The sequence below is a fragment of the Haliotis asinina genome, chromosome 3 (genome assembly GCF_037392515.1).
Source record: "Haliotis asinina isolate JCU_RB_2024 chromosome 3, JCU_Hal_asi_v2, whole genome shotgun sequence".
Taxonomy (NCBI): Eukaryota; Metazoa; Mollusca; class Gastropoda; order Lepetellida; family Haliotidae; genus Haliotis; species Haliotis asinina.
Genome location: NC_090282.1, coordinates 59,132,560 through 59,153,853, shown reverse-complemented (window position 1 = coordinate 59,153,853; position 21,294 = coordinate 59,132,560). Strand labels below are relative to the sequence as shown.

Sequence of the window (21,294 nt, the reverse complement as noted above, 5' to 3'; positions counted from 1 at the left end):
GTAAAGAAGGGCACTGGATTATTATTTGTGGGTTGTGTATGCCAGTATGGACATGTCGACCTGTCTGACACTATCTGTGAGTCACTCCACAACACTAACTTCTATTGTTGGCCACCTAAACACTGACTATACACATCTGGATAAGAAGTTACACCAAGAAACTTCAATCTCATCAGTCATCAGTCAGCTGAACTTAATAAGGATAAACAGTTTGTGTAATAACTTAAAGGTCACATGCAACGTAAAACACAACTTTGCAGATTCTGGTACCTTTAGGTATGCACTTACCGAAAATAATCATAAAAAATGCCAATTGAACCTATAAAGTTGGAAAAAACGTGATAAAAGAAAAGCCTGCGAAATCGGAGTTCAAACGTTTCACTAAATTCCCCCTAGTGCTGGGGGGAAAGCTGGTTTCAACAGCTGTGCTGCGCTGCGTTCATAACGCATGCGCAGTGAAAAGGTTCGCGGAGCTTGAAACAGTATGCATGCCCAGAGTCTGAGGTCGTGAGCAGTGGTCTAATCTTGGTTGTGTACACAAACAAGTAAATAATCTACTCGTTACGTAAAAAAAACTTGTTGATTGTGGTAAGCAGTCTCTGTCACAGAGAAAGCTCAGTGTTTGGTTTATTCACACCTATATGTCCGCCTGTCTGTCTGTTAAAGACAACATGCAGTACACAGCTTGTTGTCATTGACCACGTGCAATTTGAACTTAACACCTATCAGACTATACGACATAAAGAAAATAAATTGATTTATGACTATTGCACCCGAGTCCCGTCTCTGCCACATTATGTAATTAGGCAGGTGTGATACACGTCATGTTTTTTCGGATGGGTGGATCTGACGGAAACTAGTGCAAACTCAGTTTCAAGTCCTGCTTTGTACTTGGACGAATGACAGATTCCAGCCACGCAGTAGTTTTTGATTCGATCGAGCGCAAATTCAGAGAACATGTATTTTCAAAACCTAACATCTCTATATACATTCTTCATTGATAACAACTTCTTTTAGTGCATATGAGTACACAAAAAGACGTTGTTATCCATAAAGAATCTTACTTTCTTGTGACTCGCCATACTTCTAAAATGCCCATCAAACAGATCATCCTTCTGTACACACAATGAACACTCAGTATATCAGCAAATGAAACAGCCAATCGGAAGCCGTCGTTACACTTGAGTGCAGATTCATCCGCTATGACTGGGTTCGGTCTCCCGAGGGCTTCGTTTCGAGGGAAGTAAGGCCAAGTACAAAATATTGCACTTTTGAATCGCGATTGTACACTTATAATTTTGTTTATTTGTTTTTTTAAAAGCAGCAATGTATATTATATGTCATGAATAAGTGATAAATGTGTTTTAATTATGTTTGATTTTTTGGTTGCATGTGACCTTTAATCTTTAACATAGCAAGGTGAAACAAGAGTGAGGTGGATTTGTGACATCTCATCAGCACTGGTATCTGGCCAACTGTAATCTCTCATCAGCTGCAACATCAAATCAGCAGTTGTGTGTCATCAGCTGCAGAATCAAACCAGCAGTAATATCTGATCAACTGCAGTTCTGGATCAGGAGGAATACCTCCTCAGTTGCAGAATTGGATCAGTAGTAATATCTCCTCAGTTTCAGAAAGAGACCAGTAGTAATATCTTATCATGTTCAGAATCGGAGAAGTAAAATTATCTAATCAGCTGCAGAACTGAAACAATAGTAATATATGAACAACTGCAGAATACAATCACCAATAATATCTCCTCAGCTGCAGAATACTAACACTAATAATATTTCATCATCACAGATTTGGATCAGCAGTAATATCTCCTCAGCTGCAGAATTGGATCAGTAGTAACATCTTGTCAGCTGGAAAACTGGATCGGTAGCAATATCTGATCAGCAAAAGAATGTGATTAGTAGTAATATCTGATCAGATATGGAATCGCATCAGTAGTAATATCTGATCATATGCAGAATCAGGCAAGTAATAATATCTAATCAGCTGTGGATTCGAAACAGTAGTAATATATGATCAGCTGCAGAATATGGTCACCAAAAATATCTCCTCAGCTGCAGAATCAGACCAGTAGTAGTATCTCATCAGGTGCAGAATCTCATCAGCAGGGACAGCAGATCAGCTGCAGAACTGGATCAGCTGTAATATCTCAGCAGCTAAACAACTGGATCAGCAGTTGCACAACTGTAACACTACATCACCTGCACAATCAGATGAGCTGTAATACCTGATCAGCTGGTGTATCAAATCAGTGTCCAGACGGTGGCTGAGAAAATGGTTATAGATCAGAGTAAGATGACCTTTCAGTCAACGAGGGTGCAACTATTATCCTAATATCAACATCCACTTTCACTTCTCAGTCACCTACAAATATCACGGATGTAGATGTTGGGGATATTAGGAAGGACTAGCCGATGACATATAATCAAGCAAGTCAATGAACCTGACTAACAGACCCATTAAGTAGTCACCCTTACAACCATCAAAGATTACTACTGGGACCTATTCAAACCCACAATCCACACAGGGGGCAGCATGTTAACTCTCAATTAGCTGTCTCTTAAATTACTGTCAAGACTGTGACAAAGCCTTTCCATCTCATCGAAACTATTTCATAAAGTCAAAGTTTGGAAGGTTTCTATACACACAGGACAGTCTATGTACACTAAGGACCAAAGGTCTCAATGCCCTGGAGCTGTAAAGCTTTCCTTCATGGGAGACCTAACCTGTCCAATAACAAAAACTTTATGTCTTAATACAACAAGTATAGCTTCAGAACAAATTGAATGACTTGGTTAGGGTAAGAGCAGGCATTTATGATTAATAAGAACTGGAACCTCGATGTCGTCAGTCTGAACCCTTTTTTACAAAGATTTCAAGCTGGTGCTACTTTCTACAAGGACATTTTGACAACGTTCCCTGGCAATGTGTCACCCTCTTTCTTTCTCCTGGAATGAAAGAAGAAAAAAGTGTGATCGTAATTTCACCGATCGCTGGCTTCTGCCACTTAAGTCAATTTGGCTAGTTTGGAAACAGGAGTGTTTTTCTGATGTCTCCATTTTCCTATCAAATTCACCACGTCACACATTTCCTTTCCAAATCATTACACCCACTTAAACCTAATCTTATGACTCTCTTTTGCCACTTGCTCATCTACAAATGCAGAAATAAATTTAGCTCTGGAAGCTGTGTACGCCAAATAGTTGCCTGTTTTACAACTGTCGGTATCTTTTCCACTTGATTAGGCTCGCATTCAAGACCATTATTGAACAAGACACTTTCCTCTGCGCAAACATTCAAGTTAAATTACAAGTCTCTCAAATGTAGGGATAGTGGTCGAAAATAATCATGTAAAAATGGCTGACGGAAGGATTAGAGCTGCCCGTAAAGAAATAAATCGGACCCAAGGGACCAGATTGGGCTTCCCAGAGCAAATTTTTCTCGCCATTTGAAAAAAAAGTCCTGGTCTTTGCTTCCCACCTGACCTTAAATGTAATCCTGGTTAAGTGAAGCGCGACCACGTCACGTCACCTCAACTCACCTCTGGGGATGGGGGTGAGTAACACGGGATAGACAAGCAGTGGCTCCTACCCACTTTCAGGGGCCAGGAAATCTATTACGTTAATTCAGCATGATTGAACAGAGAGCCCCACATGTCAATTTGCTGTTCCCTAGTTGAACTGGGAGCACCGCCAAGTGGCAGAAGGCAAGGCGGGGATTTTTTATCTTGCGTATGTCACTGCGTTATTAGATTATAATGTGCACCTGGGGGCCGTGTGTCCGGCCTCATTTTCCCCTAATTAATCTGTGTTCTGTGGGAGTAATTTGCACAAGTCCTGGCTAGGGTTGGTTGAGATACATCAGGTCACTTTTATAGCTACAGCCACCGGTGGAGGGCTCACAGGCCACAAACCAGAGCCATGGCTGCATTGTTAGAAAATAAAGTAGCGATCATAGTGTGTTGTAATTGAGAATCTAATCTACTCACATTCAGGGGGGAGGAAAGTTCGATAGGGAGGTACTGGCTGCCTTCTTGAGGTCATAGATCAGGTCTCGAACACCCGAGTAATCACAAAGACCATGGCCGCTTAATTGCCGTTTCTACAGAAGGCAATATTTCCAAGACCCTCTTTCTGACATCTTCTTATTACACAGTTAACCCGTCACAACCTCCGTGGCCATAAGCCATCAGATTCTTGATTGAGGGCAGACCATGACTGAGGCCTTGAGAGCATAGAGTTTGCAAATGTTCAAATGTGGGAAGAAAAACGGATGATCTTCCTCGGTCGCGGATAATAGAAACAGCGTTATGTTTTTGATCTAGCATCGATCACACGAGGTGTGCAGGGACAATCCCGTTATGTCTTAATGCCTGTTTACATATGGCTAATGAATCTCCCATCAGCCCCTGACACCTTGTCGATTTCCACGAAATTGACTAAGAGACCGAGAGCAAAGATAAAGTGAGAAATCCATATCTTGTAATCTCGGTGGATTACAAGGCTAAACGACAATTGGGGCTTGCAGTGTTCGAGTAAGCCTGTATCCAAAAATCGGATTGATAGCAAAGTGGTGATCAGATAACTGCTTGGCTCTTGCAGTAAACATCAATAAAGCTGATATGACACTCAGTGGTGACAAAGTTGCAATTGATCGCAGGTCCTCAGGAAATGTGACATGAAATAGACGAGGTAATCATACAAGCGGAATAGCTGTAATATCTCATGTTCTTGCTAATTTTCCTTCCTCTCCACACTAGTGACAGTATTAAGCTGCAATGGATCACCTGAAACTTGCCCTCTCAAGTTTAACCTTGTTAAACTTGAAACATGATAGCTTACAAGCATGTGGTGTGCATCATGCAAGTGTGAGGAGGATGCACTAACTTGCACCATTTCACAAGCTTCTTGGCACAGCTTCTTGTCACACCAAACATGGTTTACGGTGCAACTGTATTAGACTAATGCTTAGTCCCTGAACATATATCACTGTGAGAGTAACATATAAACCCTTTTAAGTTGCAAAGGAGCCCAAGTAAGTTGGGATATAGAGAGCCTGAGAAAATCTAGACTTGTTTCATTTAGGGCTTCAGCATTGCTCGGAGGGTTAGTCAGCATGGAAAATAGTGTGTTTCACCGCTGTGAGACAAACTACATCTGCTGTGAAGGTATAGTTGTTTTAATCACAGATAAGAACTCAAACTCCTAAAACAGACACAATGTTGATTGCAGAATAAACAATTTGTTGACTTCATAGGCATCTTGTCTATGACATGTATTCAATTTCAGCATGCTTTGTCATCTATACATCAGACATCATTCAGGTCATACAGGACAAATTTTATGGATAGCAACCCCGCGAGTTTATTTTCACGATGTTTCGGGGCTTATCCTAGCCCCCTCATCTAATTTAATCCAACAATGCTACTATATATTCATAACGAGATGTATTCATTCTGTCATGTGAGTCATGTTAGTTATAACCATTCACTACTAATTCTATTATGTTGTCATAGTATTCCTGTTAGCTACTGGTATCGTGTTGTCATAGCATTGTGACGTCATAAGCATTGTGATGTCATGGGCAGACTGAACAGTGTGCCTTACTGTTCACTTCAGCTCAACCTGATGAGGGCACTAGGATAAGCCCTGAAACGTGGTGAAAATAAACTCAAGAAGTTGCTGTCCATAAAATTTGTCCTGTATTACTACGCCAACTTCTAAATGCCTTTGAAGGATGACGTCATTCAGGTTGCTCTTGATGAGTGTTTGTCATCATTTATCAAGCCAGTAATGAGGTGACCCAAAAGCCCAAGTTAGTTTTTTTTAATTTAGTTATCAAATAACATTGTATACATGTGTCAAAATATACTCCTGGCTGAAGGGGTATTCTTTCCCATTGCAGTTTAACCAGCATACACATTGGTGTGTCTGCAATAACATGAAATTACAGGTAAGCAAACAGTAAACAATTCCTGAATGTGAGTCTGAATTGTAGATTGGACTGAGTGATTGGCCCCAAGGGCAAAGCTCCACACTCACAAGTCATAAAGGCATGCAAACTCAGCAATGTTACAGATACATGGTGTTGGCTAGTCAATATGAACTTGACAATCCAGTGATTGATGACATGAACACGGATCCACACTAACCAGGTATGATGACACATAATCAACCCAGTGACTAATCCTGACTAGATCCATTAGGTTCCTGGTGTGACCAGTCTAGGATGTGGACCAGTCCTGGTTGCAGATCAGCCTGGAATGCAGATCACTTTGGGGATGTGTCAAGGTGAAAGATCAGTGCCAGATGAAGATCAATATGGGATCAAGATCAGTCTGTGATGCAAATAAATCCAGGATGCAGATCAATCCAGGATGCAGATGTTCTCTTCTACCCTGGAATCCCTGTAGAGCTATCTAACAAGTGATTTGGCTTAGATAATGTTACTTTATAGTCTCTGCAGACCCCTCCTTATCCATCATTTTCACACCCTACAAGGGTTCAAGTCAGCTGAGCCGATACATCAGCCATGACAAGTGTCTTCCTGATACCCAGTTTCTCAATACATTCTCCATCATTTCAGTGGACTAGTGGTACAACAAGGAGTGAATCTGGTTAACACATTCACAGTCTTTCTACAACATGAACTGTATCTTACATTTCAAGGCATATGGCAGCGTTGTTATTCATATTACAAACACTCAATCAATCCAGAGAGACTTTTGACACTATCTACATCTGACTTACATATATTTTTTAATGTATGTTTCACACTCAGTTCTCAATATATCCTCTTCAGTCATCATGAAATCTCGATATATTTATGCTGATATCTTTATGCTGATATCTTTATGCTGGTAGCCAGAGTCAGAGTGACTAAACTGTATGTACACGTGTGTATTGCTACTGAAGGATGTGTAACCCCAAATATAACATGTTACATGTCTTACTGAAGGAAACTGCTCCACTCCATAAAGACAGCATAAAGTTGAAATGATAGCAAATCTAATGCTTTGAATTGGACTTCAGGTAGTCACTGAACAGTCTCTGATTTACAGGCCTAGTCAGACATTTAGAACCAGAGATAATGATAACTTACTAAAAAGAACATGTATCAACACAAACATAAAGAAAAGAAACAAAGCATGTCTTTATTTCATAGAGCTGAGGCAGTCTCAGCCATTGACATTCATTTTAAACATGGTTTGGACCCATTTTTCAAATAATGCTTTTGGGTCACCGATTAATACAGACCCTGAAACAAAAATATAACTAAGGGTAAACCAATTTTATTTCTTGTTTTACCTATTTTCTCTTCAGAAAACCTAAAGGCAGGAGGGGAAAAAATGAAAAAAATCACAGGTTCAGCAAATACCCATAACTTTTTTGGTTTGTTTATATCAAATAAAAATAAGCTGTATGAGGTTAGGTCTCACATTAACATCTGAATTTTATTTTTTTAGCAGGGAAAATTAATTTGTATTTTTTTTTCTTTTTCTTGAAAAAAATATGACTGGCTGTCCGTAAACCAAGAAATATTTTGGTCTGGCCTCAGCATATTAACAAACAAGCCAACACTACTGTAGCTAGTCTAGAATTCTAATGTTTCCTACACTACAGTGATTCTTCAAATTACATCTAAAGATATGATTAACAAAAACAAAATTCAAATATCTTAAATTAAAAAACTAAATGACAGTCAAGTAAGAGTACCGTGATCACTTCTTGAACCCGGCACCTTCCAACAAGGTGATCTTAGTCTTACAATAATCTTTGGTCTTTCAGTGTCAGATGCAGTACTAATATCATATCATATGACAGACCTAAACAGTTTACTGACAAGAAGATGATGTGCCATTTCACCTAGATGTACAATCAGCGTTTTGACATCTCCAGTATTCCCCATCCTCTGGCTGGGCTGTGGTGATGGGGAACATCAGAGGGATTATCAGGGCATCCATACAAGTATCAAATGACACTGGGACAAGTGCCTCTAACCACCATGTTGTCTAAAGAGGATAGCTCATGTTTGCGTGTGTTACCACTCTCTTTATCCTTAAGATCTAATTGATGAGCAATAACAACAGTTATGTCAAGGATATCAGAGAAGGGTGGAAAGTAATCTTAAATTAGTCATTAAACTATGGTTTTCAAAAGGTATCCATTTACTGTAAACAATTAAAAAATTGCTCTGAAAATGAGAGTGATCAAATCATACAATTCTCAATCTGAACATTCAATGTTGAAAAATGTTACCACTTTCTAAAATTCTATCTAATAGTTTTATCAATTTAGCTATGATCAGTAGCATAAAATAACAAAATAAAAAATCACAAGTTGACAAAACCATAAAAAAAAATAAAAACGACAAACATCAACCTATGGCTCTAGTAATAGCTACTCTCTCCATATAAATGCCCTTTAATGACAGAGCTTCCACACTAGGCTTAAGCTTCATTGAACTGGGACCACCTTCAAAACATGCTGATTTTCACCTGTCTAAGAGGATAATGTCAATCCTTGTCATCACCGCAATCAAGATACACCCATGTGAAATGGATTAGAAGCCATCAGAGACCGGTTCTCTTAATAATATGCTGTTCATGAAACTGATCTAATCAATTTCAAAATTCATTCCAGTTGAGAGTTGGTTATGATATGTTTAAGCAAGGAGAATGATATGGAAATAATGACATGCCTTTGTTCAAATACACAACAGTAATGACAGATACCTACTCAGAAATCTCTAACACTGATTAGAGAGTTTGGTAATGATGTTTTAAAGTGTTAAGCATTCCAATCCCTTCCCTACAGCCAATAAAAGTTGATTACAGTGAGAGAACCATGTAGTCATTTGATTTGGTAATATTAGCTTTGATTTCGAGAAATTAACATCAAAGCATGGCATCTGAAAGGCATGGTCCAGAAACCGCAAGCCCCTGGCCTCCAACAAAGATATTGACGTTCATTTAATTCATTAATATTGGCCAATGTAAAAAAGACGACGATAGGAGGTGGCGAGGTTTGGGGAGCGGTGCGAGGGAAAATTACCCCCAACTACAGACAAAGAGATTAGTAATTCCTTGCTGGAAGCGTAAAAGACACGGACCAAATCCCCCATGACACTGTGGCTAAAGACAAGTGGGTAAAATATTGTTGGATGATCGGCGGACAGATGTCACAACCTCTCGTCTGACCCTGTCAAAAACATCAAATCTACTGAAATTGACAAGTTTTTTGTATTTTGCTATTACTCATACATGGGATGAAAATGATAACAAGTGAAATTGGCAATTCGCTTTTTGAAATTGTAATTAATGGAACAAGGGATGAAAGACTTGGTTCTGATTGCCATCTTGTTTATTTCAATCTAATTATTACTCAGAAACGAACCTGGCTGTCTCATCACAAAATGAAAAAAGGACTTTTATTCAACTACAGTGTTGAAGACTCAGAGTTCAAATAACAATGACTGACTACATTTAATATAAATCAAAGACTGATCCCTGGAAATAATCTTTCTTATTACTCAGAAAATGATTAAAAAATTAATACTGGGAACAAAATAGACCACACAGGACTTATAAGGAACCCTTGTCATGTACGTGTCATGTACATTTCATTAAGCTTTCAATATCTAAAATATGCAAATGGGTATGGATCTTTGAAATGCAAATTATATTTTCAGACAAGATGTCAATGCTTTCCTCTCAATGGCTAAATAACATCAAAGCTACCAAGAAATAAATTGGTATTTCTTTTCAAGCCCCTATTTTGGTGACATTACTCACTGTCCACTGTTTCCGTTCCCCCACACAAATATTTCTTCCAGGTCTGAAAAATAAAGAAATTGAGAAATATCACTTTTCACCAAACAAATAAAATATCTGTTATTGATGACAAGCATCATACATAGAAAAAGTCATCCATTACCATTGACCTTTCTGGCATCGCTTTTGATAGAGTCATGTGGAAACCCACATTTGATTTTGATCTACTTACGTACAATGGTTTTCCAATATACTGAGTGAGTGAGTGAGTGAGTGAGTGAGTGAGTGAGTGAGTGAGTGAGTGAGTGAGTGAGTGAGTGAGTGAGTGAGTGAGTGAGTGAGTGAGTGAGTGAGTGAGTGAGTGAGTGAGTGAGTGAGTATGTAACTTCTTCAGTTTATGTACCTTGAGTGACTGGGTGAGTTTAGCTTTAAGGTGCTAGCCACAATATTCCAGCTGTATGGTGGCGGTCTGTAAATAATCAAATCTGGACCAGACAATCAAGTGATCCAATGAGACATGATGATTATGTATCTGCCCACTATTGACATATGATGATAATGTACCTGTAAACAGGTGACTCATGGTGATTATGTATCTGCCCACTATTGACATATGATGATAATGTACCTGTAAACAGGTGACTCATGGTGATTATGTATCTGCCCACTATTGACATATGATGATAATGTACCTGTAAACAGGTGACTCATGGTGATTATGTATCTGCCCACTATTGACATATGATGATAATGTACCTGTAAACAGGTGACTCATGGTGATTATGTATCTGCCCACTATTGACATATGATGATAATGTACCTGTAAACAGGTGACTCATGGTGATTATGTATCTGCCCACTATTGACATATGATGATAATGTACCTGTAAACAGGTGACTCATGGTGATTATGTATCTGCCCACTATTGACATATGATGATAATGTACCTGTAAACAGGTGACTCATGGTGATTATGTATCTGCCCACTATTGACATATGATGATAATGTACCTGTAAACAGGTGACTCATGGTGATTATGTATCTGCCCACTATTGACATATGATGATAATGTACCTGTAAACAGGTGACTCATGGTGATTATGTATCTGCCCACTATTGACATATGATGATAATGTACCTGTAAACAGGTGACTCATGGTGATTATGTATCTGCCCACTATTGACATATGATGATAATGTACCTGTAAACAGGTGACTCATGGTGATTATGTATCTGCCCACTATTGACATATGATGATAATGTACCTGTAAACAGGTGACTCATGGTGATTATGTATCTGCCCACTATTGACATATGATGATAATGTACCTGTAAACAGGTGACTCATGGTGATTATGTATCTGCCCACTATTGACATATGATGATAATGTACCTGTAAACAGGTGACTCATGGTGATTATGTATCTGCCCACTATTGACATATGATGATAATGTACCTGTAAACAGGTGACTCATGGTGATTATGTATCTGCCCACTATTGACATATGATGATAATGTACCTGTAAACAGGTGACTCATGGTGATTATGTATCTGCCCACTATTGACATATGATGATAATGTACCTGTAAACAGGTGACTCATGGTGATTATGTATCTGCCCACTATTGACATATGATGATAATGTACCTGTAAACAGGTGACTCATGGTGATTATGTATCTGCCCACTATTGACATATGATGATAATGTACCTGTAAACAGGTGACTCATGGTGATTATGTATCTGCCCACTATTGACATATGATGATAATGTACCTGTAAACAGGTGACTCATGGTGATTATGTATCTGCCCACTATTGACATATGATGATAATGTACCTGTAAACAGGTGACTCATGGTGATTATGTATCTGCCCACTATTGACATATGATGATAATGTACCTGTAAACAGGTGACTCATGGTGATTATGTATCTGCCCACTATTGACATATGATGATAATGTACCTGTAAACAGGTGACTCATGGTGATTATGTATCTGCCCACTATTGACATATGATGATAATGTACCTGTAAACAGGTGACTCATGGTGATTATGTATCTGCCCACTATTGACATATGATGATAATGTACCTGTAAACAGGTGACTCATGGTGATTATGTATCTGCCCACTATTGACATATGATGATAATGTACCTGTAAACAGGTGACTCATGGTGATTATGTATCTGCCCACTATTGACATATGATGATAATGTACCTGTAAACAGGTGACTCATGGTGATTATGTATCTGCCCACTATTGACATATGATGATAATGTACCTGTAAACAGGTGACTCATGGTGATTATGTATCTGCCCACTATTGACATATGATGATAATGTACCTGTAAACAGGTGACTCATGGTGATTATGTATCTGCCCACTATTGACATATGATGATAATGTACCTGTAAACAGGTGACTCATGGTGATTATGTATCTGCCCACTATTGACATATGATGATAATGTACCTGTAAACAGGTGACTCATGGTGATTATGTATCTGCCCACTATTGACATATGATGATAATGTACCTGTAAACAGGTGACTCATGGTGATTATGTATCTGCCCACTATTGACATATGATGATAATGTACCTGTAAACAGGTGACTCATGGTGATTATGTATCTGCCCACTATTGACATATGATGATAATGTACCTGTAAACAGGTGACTCATGGTGATTATGTATCTGCCCACTATTGACATATGATGATAATGTACCTGTAAACAGGTGACTCATGGTGATTATGTATCTGCCCACTATTGACATATGATGATAATGTACCTGTAAACAGGTGACTCATGGTGATTATGTATCTGCCCACTATTGACATATGATGATAATGTACCTGTAAACAGGTGACTCATGGTGATTATGTATCTGCCCACTATTGACATATGATGATAATGTACCTGTAAACAGGTGACTCATGGTGATTATGCACCTGTAGTCAGTTGAGACTCAAGGGGATCACATGCCTTTATACAGGTGACTCAAAAGGATCACATACCCGTAGACAGGTGACACAAGAGGATACCTGTAGTCAGGTGATGCAAGAGGATCATATACCTGTAGACTGACTCAAGAGGCTAATATACTTGTAGACAGGTGCCTCAAGAAGGTAATATACCTGTAGACAGGTGCCTCATCAGGACCACATATCTATGGACTGTTGTGGAGATTCTGTTGCTGACTTTCAGTAATTTTAAAAGAAGTTCCTCATGGAGGGGAAAGGTACATTTTCAGAATGTCAGAGAATGAACATAACACAGACAGCTATCATAGTTCACACAACACTCTTTTCATTGAGCTACATCTGCATGACATTAATGCAAAGATGTAAGCCAAACTTGACTGAAAAGTAAAGTCTCAAAATAGACTGACTGAAACCTCAAACAGTCATTTTACAAAAATATCTCCATGAAAAGTGCCAAGGTTCATTCAGATGTTAAAATACAGGACAGCTTAATTAAGTATTTAGGCTTGGTAATTTTCAAAGAGATAAGACAGAGTCCACTGTAGCTCAATCAAAAAGTATATTCAAAATAACTTGCTTTTACATTTCTTTGAAAATAAATGATCAGATATCAAACTTCAACTGAAATTGTAACATATATTTATTTATCTAAAATACCTACAGTTACTTTCTTGAATTCCAGATGAACAGTAGCCATTTTCCTCCAAGCTAGTTTTCAAACAAAATTAATCATTGAATTGGCATTTTAAAAGTTGGAGAATTGAAAAAACTGTCGGCTTAATTTTTTCCAAGAATAACCTTCAGATTATATTAATTATTGAAAAAAATGATATGACCAAACACCCCAAGCAGCCAGCATAAACAAAATTAAAGTCAGATGTCTTTATTCATGACTCCATGGAAGACATCAGTATCTCATACCACACTGAATACCATTTTTTGGACAACATTTGAAACATGGAACATGCGTTCTACATCATCTTATCAATCCAGAAAATTAGTAGTTCTGCCACAGTTTAGTACCTAAATGACCTAGATCTAAAATACCAAAGGGGAAAGACACATTTTTATGAAAGCCTTTCACATTGACCATTCTGCCAAATGAACAAGAAAGTAAGTATCTGATGAAGGACAAAACCTAATTCACACTTCAAACAAAATGCCAATTTTAATATGCCATCTTAAAAGTTAAAATCTATTTTGAAATTCTCAGTTGTGAGGTTGCCATCACGTTTCCTGTTTGCGGTTAAAGCAGCTAAATGAAAACATGGCATCAGAGAGCACAGACAAAGAGCCTTGATGCCTTTGGAAGCACTAAAAATGACTTTGACTGCAAAGTTCAATACCATTTCAATACTGGGAGAGGACACACAACCGCTTGGGGATAAGCACGATATTGACAAGTCGCGAGGAGTATACGCAAGGACGTAGCCAAGCCCCTAAACTAATAAAGCTTAATAGAAAGATGACAAGAGAGCCAATTAGCCTTCAGCAAAAATATGAACTAACCCACTTGAAAGTTATCCCTCTTTTCCTTTTGCCATCTTTATCACATGTTTTTGTCTGTGGTTTCTCTTCTTGGAAGAACTAAAGCTTTCAAATCATGTTTTTTTATCAATTTTTCCCTATTGAAACTTTCATCCAATTCTTTGAAATAAACATCACAGTATTCATGGCCCTGCAGAGCGAACACAGAGTTAGGACTAATCGAAGTCGACTCAATCGCCTCGCACAATGGCGGTGATGGGGTTATTTGGAACAAATTGGAAAGGCCATCACCATGTGCAATTCTGCATTTACTTCCAAAGATGGAATGAGATTCTATACACATCTGAGGAATTTTGTATTCTGAATATGACAAAAAATCAAGAGCATATTCTCTCTGGGATAAAGCCTCAGCCAACGTCAGTCGAAATTTCATTTGCAAGTTGGTCTTGTGAAATGGCTTTGGTGATCACCCCTTGACATTCATAATGACAACAATCTTGACTCGTATTGCGATTCGATAGATTATGGCGCTGAGTTCGCGGCCTCTAGCGCCGATCAAATAACTCCGATGTCCCCAAGTCTGCGCCAACAGGATCAAAATTAAACCTCCGATGTTGGTGGGCATCGAATCGTGGCAATATTGACAAAATCTAGGATGAAATATTGGGGTAGTCTTTCATGACAATTTTCACCATAACTGCCACAGGGCAGGCCATAATAACCATAGGTCATTGCTGATATGAGGCCATCCTGTCAGCAGTGAATAAGCCTGTAACATAACCATGTTCACTCCATGGCAAAACAATAAATCGGGGGGCCATTTGAGGCAATGTAGGATTAAGCTTCACTGTCTACCCTCTTCCGTTCTGCTAATTGCTATTCTGGTTTTTGCTTGGCTGACATTACCCCCGAAATTGGAGATAGGAAGGACTAGAGATTTCATTATCTTCCGCGATCAGCCAAATCAGAAAGTTTGACATGGGCTCGTGCAATGATGTACAACAGTGAATATCAGAACCTTGCAAATCTTGGTCCTGACATGAAAAGGATTTTATGGTAATCAGAGAAGACTTTCAACTCTCCGATAGAGCATTATTACGAATCGACTGCAATTCTGGATTTTTGAGCGCTAAATCAGGCCATTTCTATACACATTATAGTCCCCTGCTATTGACTGAATCTACTTTGATGGGGCAAATGCATTAAAAACACATTTCTTGATAGAAATCTACGTTATACAGAAACAATCCTAGCGCTGTGATGAATATCAGACTGATGCTGACTTAAAACAAGTCATAAATTCTGTAGTCGAGGTTGTCTCACACATTCTAAAAGGAAAATAAAACTGCATCAAAAGATTTTATCAAAACTATGATTTTTCCAATATTGATGGAATTTATGGTCATGGGTGCTGTCCCATACAAAATACAAAGATATAAAATTCATGTTAAAAACTGTCCACAAAAACACTCAAAGAGACAGAGGCAATTTAAATAAAACAGCCCATCCCAAATTGAAGTCTGTCCTTTTTAACCAAACCAACATGAGAATAATCTTCACTTTTGTCTGGAGTTGTTTGACAAACAAAACCATCAATACAGCTGATGCATTTTCAAATAATCTCCTTTTTAAGACATCCTTGACATCATTTGGACAATAAATCACCACTGAAACAAATCTGTTCTAAATAGCTGATTTTTGTCTGACATCCAAACATTTCTGTGCTTGTGACGTGAACAGGGAATAACGTTGTTTTTCTATTGTTAAAACCTCTATTTGTCCGTCAATTTGGATCCCATTGAGAAAAGAGTGAAAATCACCTAAAGCGAACAGAGGCCCAGAAGAGCATCCACCTGTCAAAATCTTCCACATGAGTACTCTCTACATCTCTTGTTAACAGAAGCTGCATGTGTAAAAGCAAATTGTTTCTTTAGTGAATCGATAGCCTGACTGACTGTAATCAACGGGTGTTCATTTTGCACCTCTCAAGTGACATTGACAACTACAAGCTTGTAAGGATTCCTCACCTCACAAAAGGCTCTCGCTGAACTTACTTAGTGGTGTACTTCTCCTTGCATATTTGTCAGTTTATTTTTCCTTGTTGTCGGTGGTGGTAAAAGCCGGAGCCAGTGTTTCGAGCCTTGTGGGGTCCATAGGCTGAGGCTGTAGCACCCTGATGGATGTAATTGCCCTTCAAGCATTGATTTTTTTACAAATTAGCGATAGCAAATTACTTCTTTATCTTCGACAGACATGTAATTCAAATAGAAAATGACATCCCGCGAGAGTGAGGCAGAGTTAGAAAGTGTAACAAAGAGAAATTAAGTTATTCCATGATGTCTAAATGCACCTCTGACAAACAGGCCGCTTATTGAGCTGACAGTTAAACCAACTCGTGGGGAATTACCAAAGCAGCGAACACGAAAACGTAAAAACTCATGTTCCTATCGACCCGCTTCGGCCCGAGAAGCATTTCAGGGCTGGAGATCAGAACTTTTCACCCTTCATCTTATCACCAGGACAAGATCTTGCTACATGTTAAATGAACTGGACAAGTTTTTGCGCCCGTGAAGGCAACTATTGCTCATGACTGTGCTCAGAAAGTGCAATTTGAATGTTCACACATTTGACATTCCAGGCGGAAAAAATCATAAAATGTGTAATGGTCATGTCAAAGGTTATCGACTCTTTTTGTCTCCTAGCTATCAGAGAAACATGACAAGCATAAATGGTGATCTTGGTTGAAGCACTTGACAAATATGACTTTAACAGCTTTACGTGTGATGTCACTTGAGAATATGGAATGAACCATGCAAAAAGGTCTGAAAATGAGTTATGGTGCAATTTAAAAGACAATGGGCAAATTTCCAGTCATAATTTGGTCATCTTTGTTTAAATCCCACTGCAAATCCAATTGCAATCTAAAAAATAATTTGAAAAACAGTTTTTCAAACCAGAATTGTTTGCAAGGATACAAAATATTTAGACATGGCTTAATATGTAGCAAAATATAGTTTAGAAAAACACTCATAATTTCATACATACTTTCAGAGGAAACATGCTTTCATAGTTCAGTTCAGAAAAACATGTAACATGATTATTCTGTAAGACCTATTCTGTAAGGATGACATGTATGATAAGGACCTATTTTGTCAAAATTAGGTCTTTAATGCCACACTCAGCAATATTCCAGGTAGATGACAGCGGTCTGTAAATAATCAAGTCCAGAACAGACAATCCAGTGATCAACAGCATGAACATTGATTGATTAGTCGTCCCACACGACAAGCATGGGTTGATGAAACTAGCCTGGATCCTCAAGGGTTCAGTGTGTTCTAGGGACCTTTTCCACTTGCAAGGAGTACTGGGGATCTCTGCGTTATTATATGTACTTAGTACCATTCTGTGAATGAGTGCATTTATATGAACACAGTTAATATATAACACAGTTAAAAGAGTACTTTTGGCAATATTCCAGCTATACCATGGTGGAGAACATCAGAAATGGACTTCACACATCGTACCTAAGTTGGGAAATGAACTCAGGTCTTCAGTATGAGGAGCAGATGCTCAAAACACTTGGCTGCTGTAAAACACCCATACAACTTCATTGTCTTGTTTGTTGAACTTCACACTCAACGATTTTCCAGATACAATGACAATGGTGACTTCAAGTTGTGATGTCTTTGTGGAATTGTCAGAACAGAATAGAAAACATTCATTGTCCCCTGCACTGTTTGTTATTGGTAGCCAAACAGCAGAAATAACCCAACTCTTGTCAATAGTTAAACATGGAATTACAATCAATGAAAACATGTCTGTGTTTAACCGAGTGAAACAGTCACCTAAACAAGATTCACGGCATAACTCGCATCTTGCAACTACTTTGAGTCTTCAGTTTTGGATGTACCCTCAACTACGAGGTGAGCAAAAAGAAATAACCGCTAAAACATCAGTAGCTGGGGTAAGGACACTTAAATATCTTTTGCATTGCTGAACTATTGCCACAGGCATTTATTTATCACATTGGTAAGGGATATGTTTTCTCAGTATGGTAATGATATGGATATAAAATCTATCCTGGCCCTTTTTCATTAATTTACTGTAATATCTAACGCAATATAAACAAGCATTAGTCCATCAGATCCTGTTGAATGTGTATAATTAAACTTGAGATAAATTGAATCATCAAAACTGACATTAGTGATTGAATTAAAGTTCTTTGTAGGTATAGGTTCTTATCTACAAAGTGTGGTGGGTAGCCTCATGGTTGAAGCATTGGTGCATCTTGGCAAAAACCATGCTAAATGCCCAACATGGGTAAAACATACCCTACTGTGTTACTGCTGGAATATTGCTAAAAGTGACATAAAACTAAACTCACTCACTCATTCATCTACCAAAAACGAATGTACTTCAAACTGTTTGTTTTCAAAAACAAATATATTGTAAATATATGGTAAATATCAAATGAAAAGGAGGTAATTCACATTCAGGTGGAAACCTGAATCAGACTGCATGAAAAAGGCTTAAAATACACTCCCAGTATATCCGTCTGTATACTCATTAAAGTTGTCTTTATGAGAAATTGAAATAGATTAGCTATGATGTTGAAATTGACATCTAAATGTAATAAGGCATTTGAGAATTTATGAAGCAATATGCATTGGGGATTGAAGCGGGAAATTTTGCATTTTGGCGGCATTTCTTGGTGGCTGATGAATACACGGCTGTGTGGTGATTGCTCCCCACGATAGGCTACGATTAATCATCTCCGCTCCACAATTATCAAACTCCTGTGGCCTACGGGGAAATCAGCAATGGAACAAAGCCACAATGCTCAGGGCTGCCGCATAAACGACCAAAGTTTTGCACCCTGGCCTTGATAACGACACCTTTAGTCTCTGTGTCGCTCGGCAATAATCTGTCTTGACGCATCCCCATTGAAAAACTGACTTTTGCCATATCACAGCATTATGAACCTTTGTAGAGGAAAGGTAATCCACCAACCACCACATTTAATTAAAACATGACCTCATGTGTGGGGAAAGTCTTGCACCCCTGGATCCATACAAGCACAAAATAGAGCGCCAGCTGGCACTGGGTGGCCATATTTTTATAGAGGACCCAGAAAAAAATTGAATCATAATTGTTAATCTAAAACCTGCTAAAGGCATTTTCCAAACTGGTAAAGCCTAGAGGCAGGGTGAATAATGTGGGCAATGCTCATAATGGCGGCAATGGTGTGAGGAGTATTGAGGCACATTCATAATTCTCCACTCTGTGGAGTTCATTTTTGGCCCTTTCCGTATTTTTTTGTAAAGATATTTTCTTAATATGGTCCAGTTCATAATGTCAGGAATATTAGAAATGTATAAATAGATCAATAATGTGAAGCCTCATGACCTATGTTGCTAAAATGGCAGACATATTTCATTGTGATGATTAATAGAGTTCGTGTTCCTAGCTTCATACATATGATTTGTTTCATGTTGTATAGAGTATGTATTTTGTATGTGCAGATTAGTATGAGGATGAATGTAATGAGAATTAATGGCTTTATGTAGATATACATAAATACTAATATGGATGCGAGGATTGGTACGTCTATTTGTTTCACTTATTGAAGTTATGAGAAAATGATGGTTAGGGACGGTGGAAATACAAAATACAATATACATTTTGAAGAAAAATCAAACCTTTGGCCATCACTTAAACCACAACGTGTGTAATAAATGCAAGTCAAGGTTTGGTCAGTTGAAGTGAGTAAGTGAGTGAGTAAGTGAGTGAATAAATGCGTGGGTGGGTGGGTGGGTGGGTGAGTGAGTGAGTGAGTGAGTGGGTGAGCAAGGGAAGTATAGAACCAGTGGAAATATTGAAGGTGTATTGCCTCATTAGTGGATTTTCAATGTTCAATGACTAAAATATGTTGATGCTAACAGAAAATACAACGCAACCGTCATTTGCGGACACTGATTTGAGTGTAAAGACGATCAGGAGATGAAGAGTGGTATTTCTTTTCAAAACAAGCTTAATCAAAGTCAGAGAGAGAAGTGCTGAACCAGTACTGACACAAAATGTTTTTGCACTTAGAAACATATCTGACCTGACAGCCATGGGCAATTAAACTTGCACAAAGGAGTGTTATATAGTAAGTGAGTGGGTTTGGTTTTATGGTGCTTGAATATTTCACTTACATGAAAGTAGGTGTTTGATGTTTGCCACTCACAGAAATCCACTGGGTATGGTGCTTACAAACCTGGAACCATGATAAAGTCAAACCTAGTCTTTTAATCTCAGATCATATCAAATCTATCTGACCCGGGGTAGTGGAATAGGCCTTCAGCAACCCATGCTTGCCATAAATGCTGATTATGCTTGTCGTAAGAGGCGACTAATGGGATCGAGTGGTCAGGCTCAATGACTCGGTTGACACGTCATCGGTTCCCAATTGCGCAGGTCGATGCTCATGTTGTTGATCACTGGATGGTCTGGTCCAGCCTTGATTATTTACAGACCACTGCCATATAGCTGGAATATTGCTGAGTGCAGCGTAAAACTAAATTCACTTACTCAAATATATCTCTGTATGACTCCTGAGTTTAGTTTTACACTCTCCTTAGCAATTTTCCAGCACTTTTATGGTGTGGGACACCAGAAATGGGCTTCACACATTGTACCCATGTCTGAATTTCGGCATGACAAGTAAATGCTTTAACCACTAGGCTACCTCGTTAGGGCAGCAGTGAAATCATCTTCATTCAGATGGAATCACTTCCAGTAAACATTTTCAGATTAACAGCTTTTCAAATTGACACAAAGATAGCCATTCATTTGTATGTATGAATGAAAGTAAGTATCAGCAGACATGGGTTTCTGGGTAAACAGGTTTGCATAGTATTTTGGTGTCAGCTGATACGGATGTGTATCTGTTTTCAGAAAATTTCCAGCAATATCACAGAAGGAACCCAAACTACCAGAGCTTAATACCAACTGCAACCATGTAAAGAACTGAACCTGAG

General features: G+C 38.5%; 1 protein-coding gene across 4 annotated transcripts in view; it reads right to left on the bottom strand.

The window, feature by feature from the left end:
* Window positions 1-21,294, bottom strand: part of LOC137276944 (uncharacterized) — a 187,230-nt gene that overhangs the window by 123,565 nt on the left and 42,371 nt on the right. For all 4 annotated transcript variants that reach the window (XM_067808595.1, XM_067808596.1, XM_067808597.1 and 1 more), the window contains one exon: window positions 9,809-9,851. In XM_067808595.1, coding sequence (XP_067664696.1) covers window positions 9,809-9,851 — 43 coding nt within the window. The remainder of the gene's footprint in view (window positions 1-9,808; window positions 9,852-21,294) is intronic.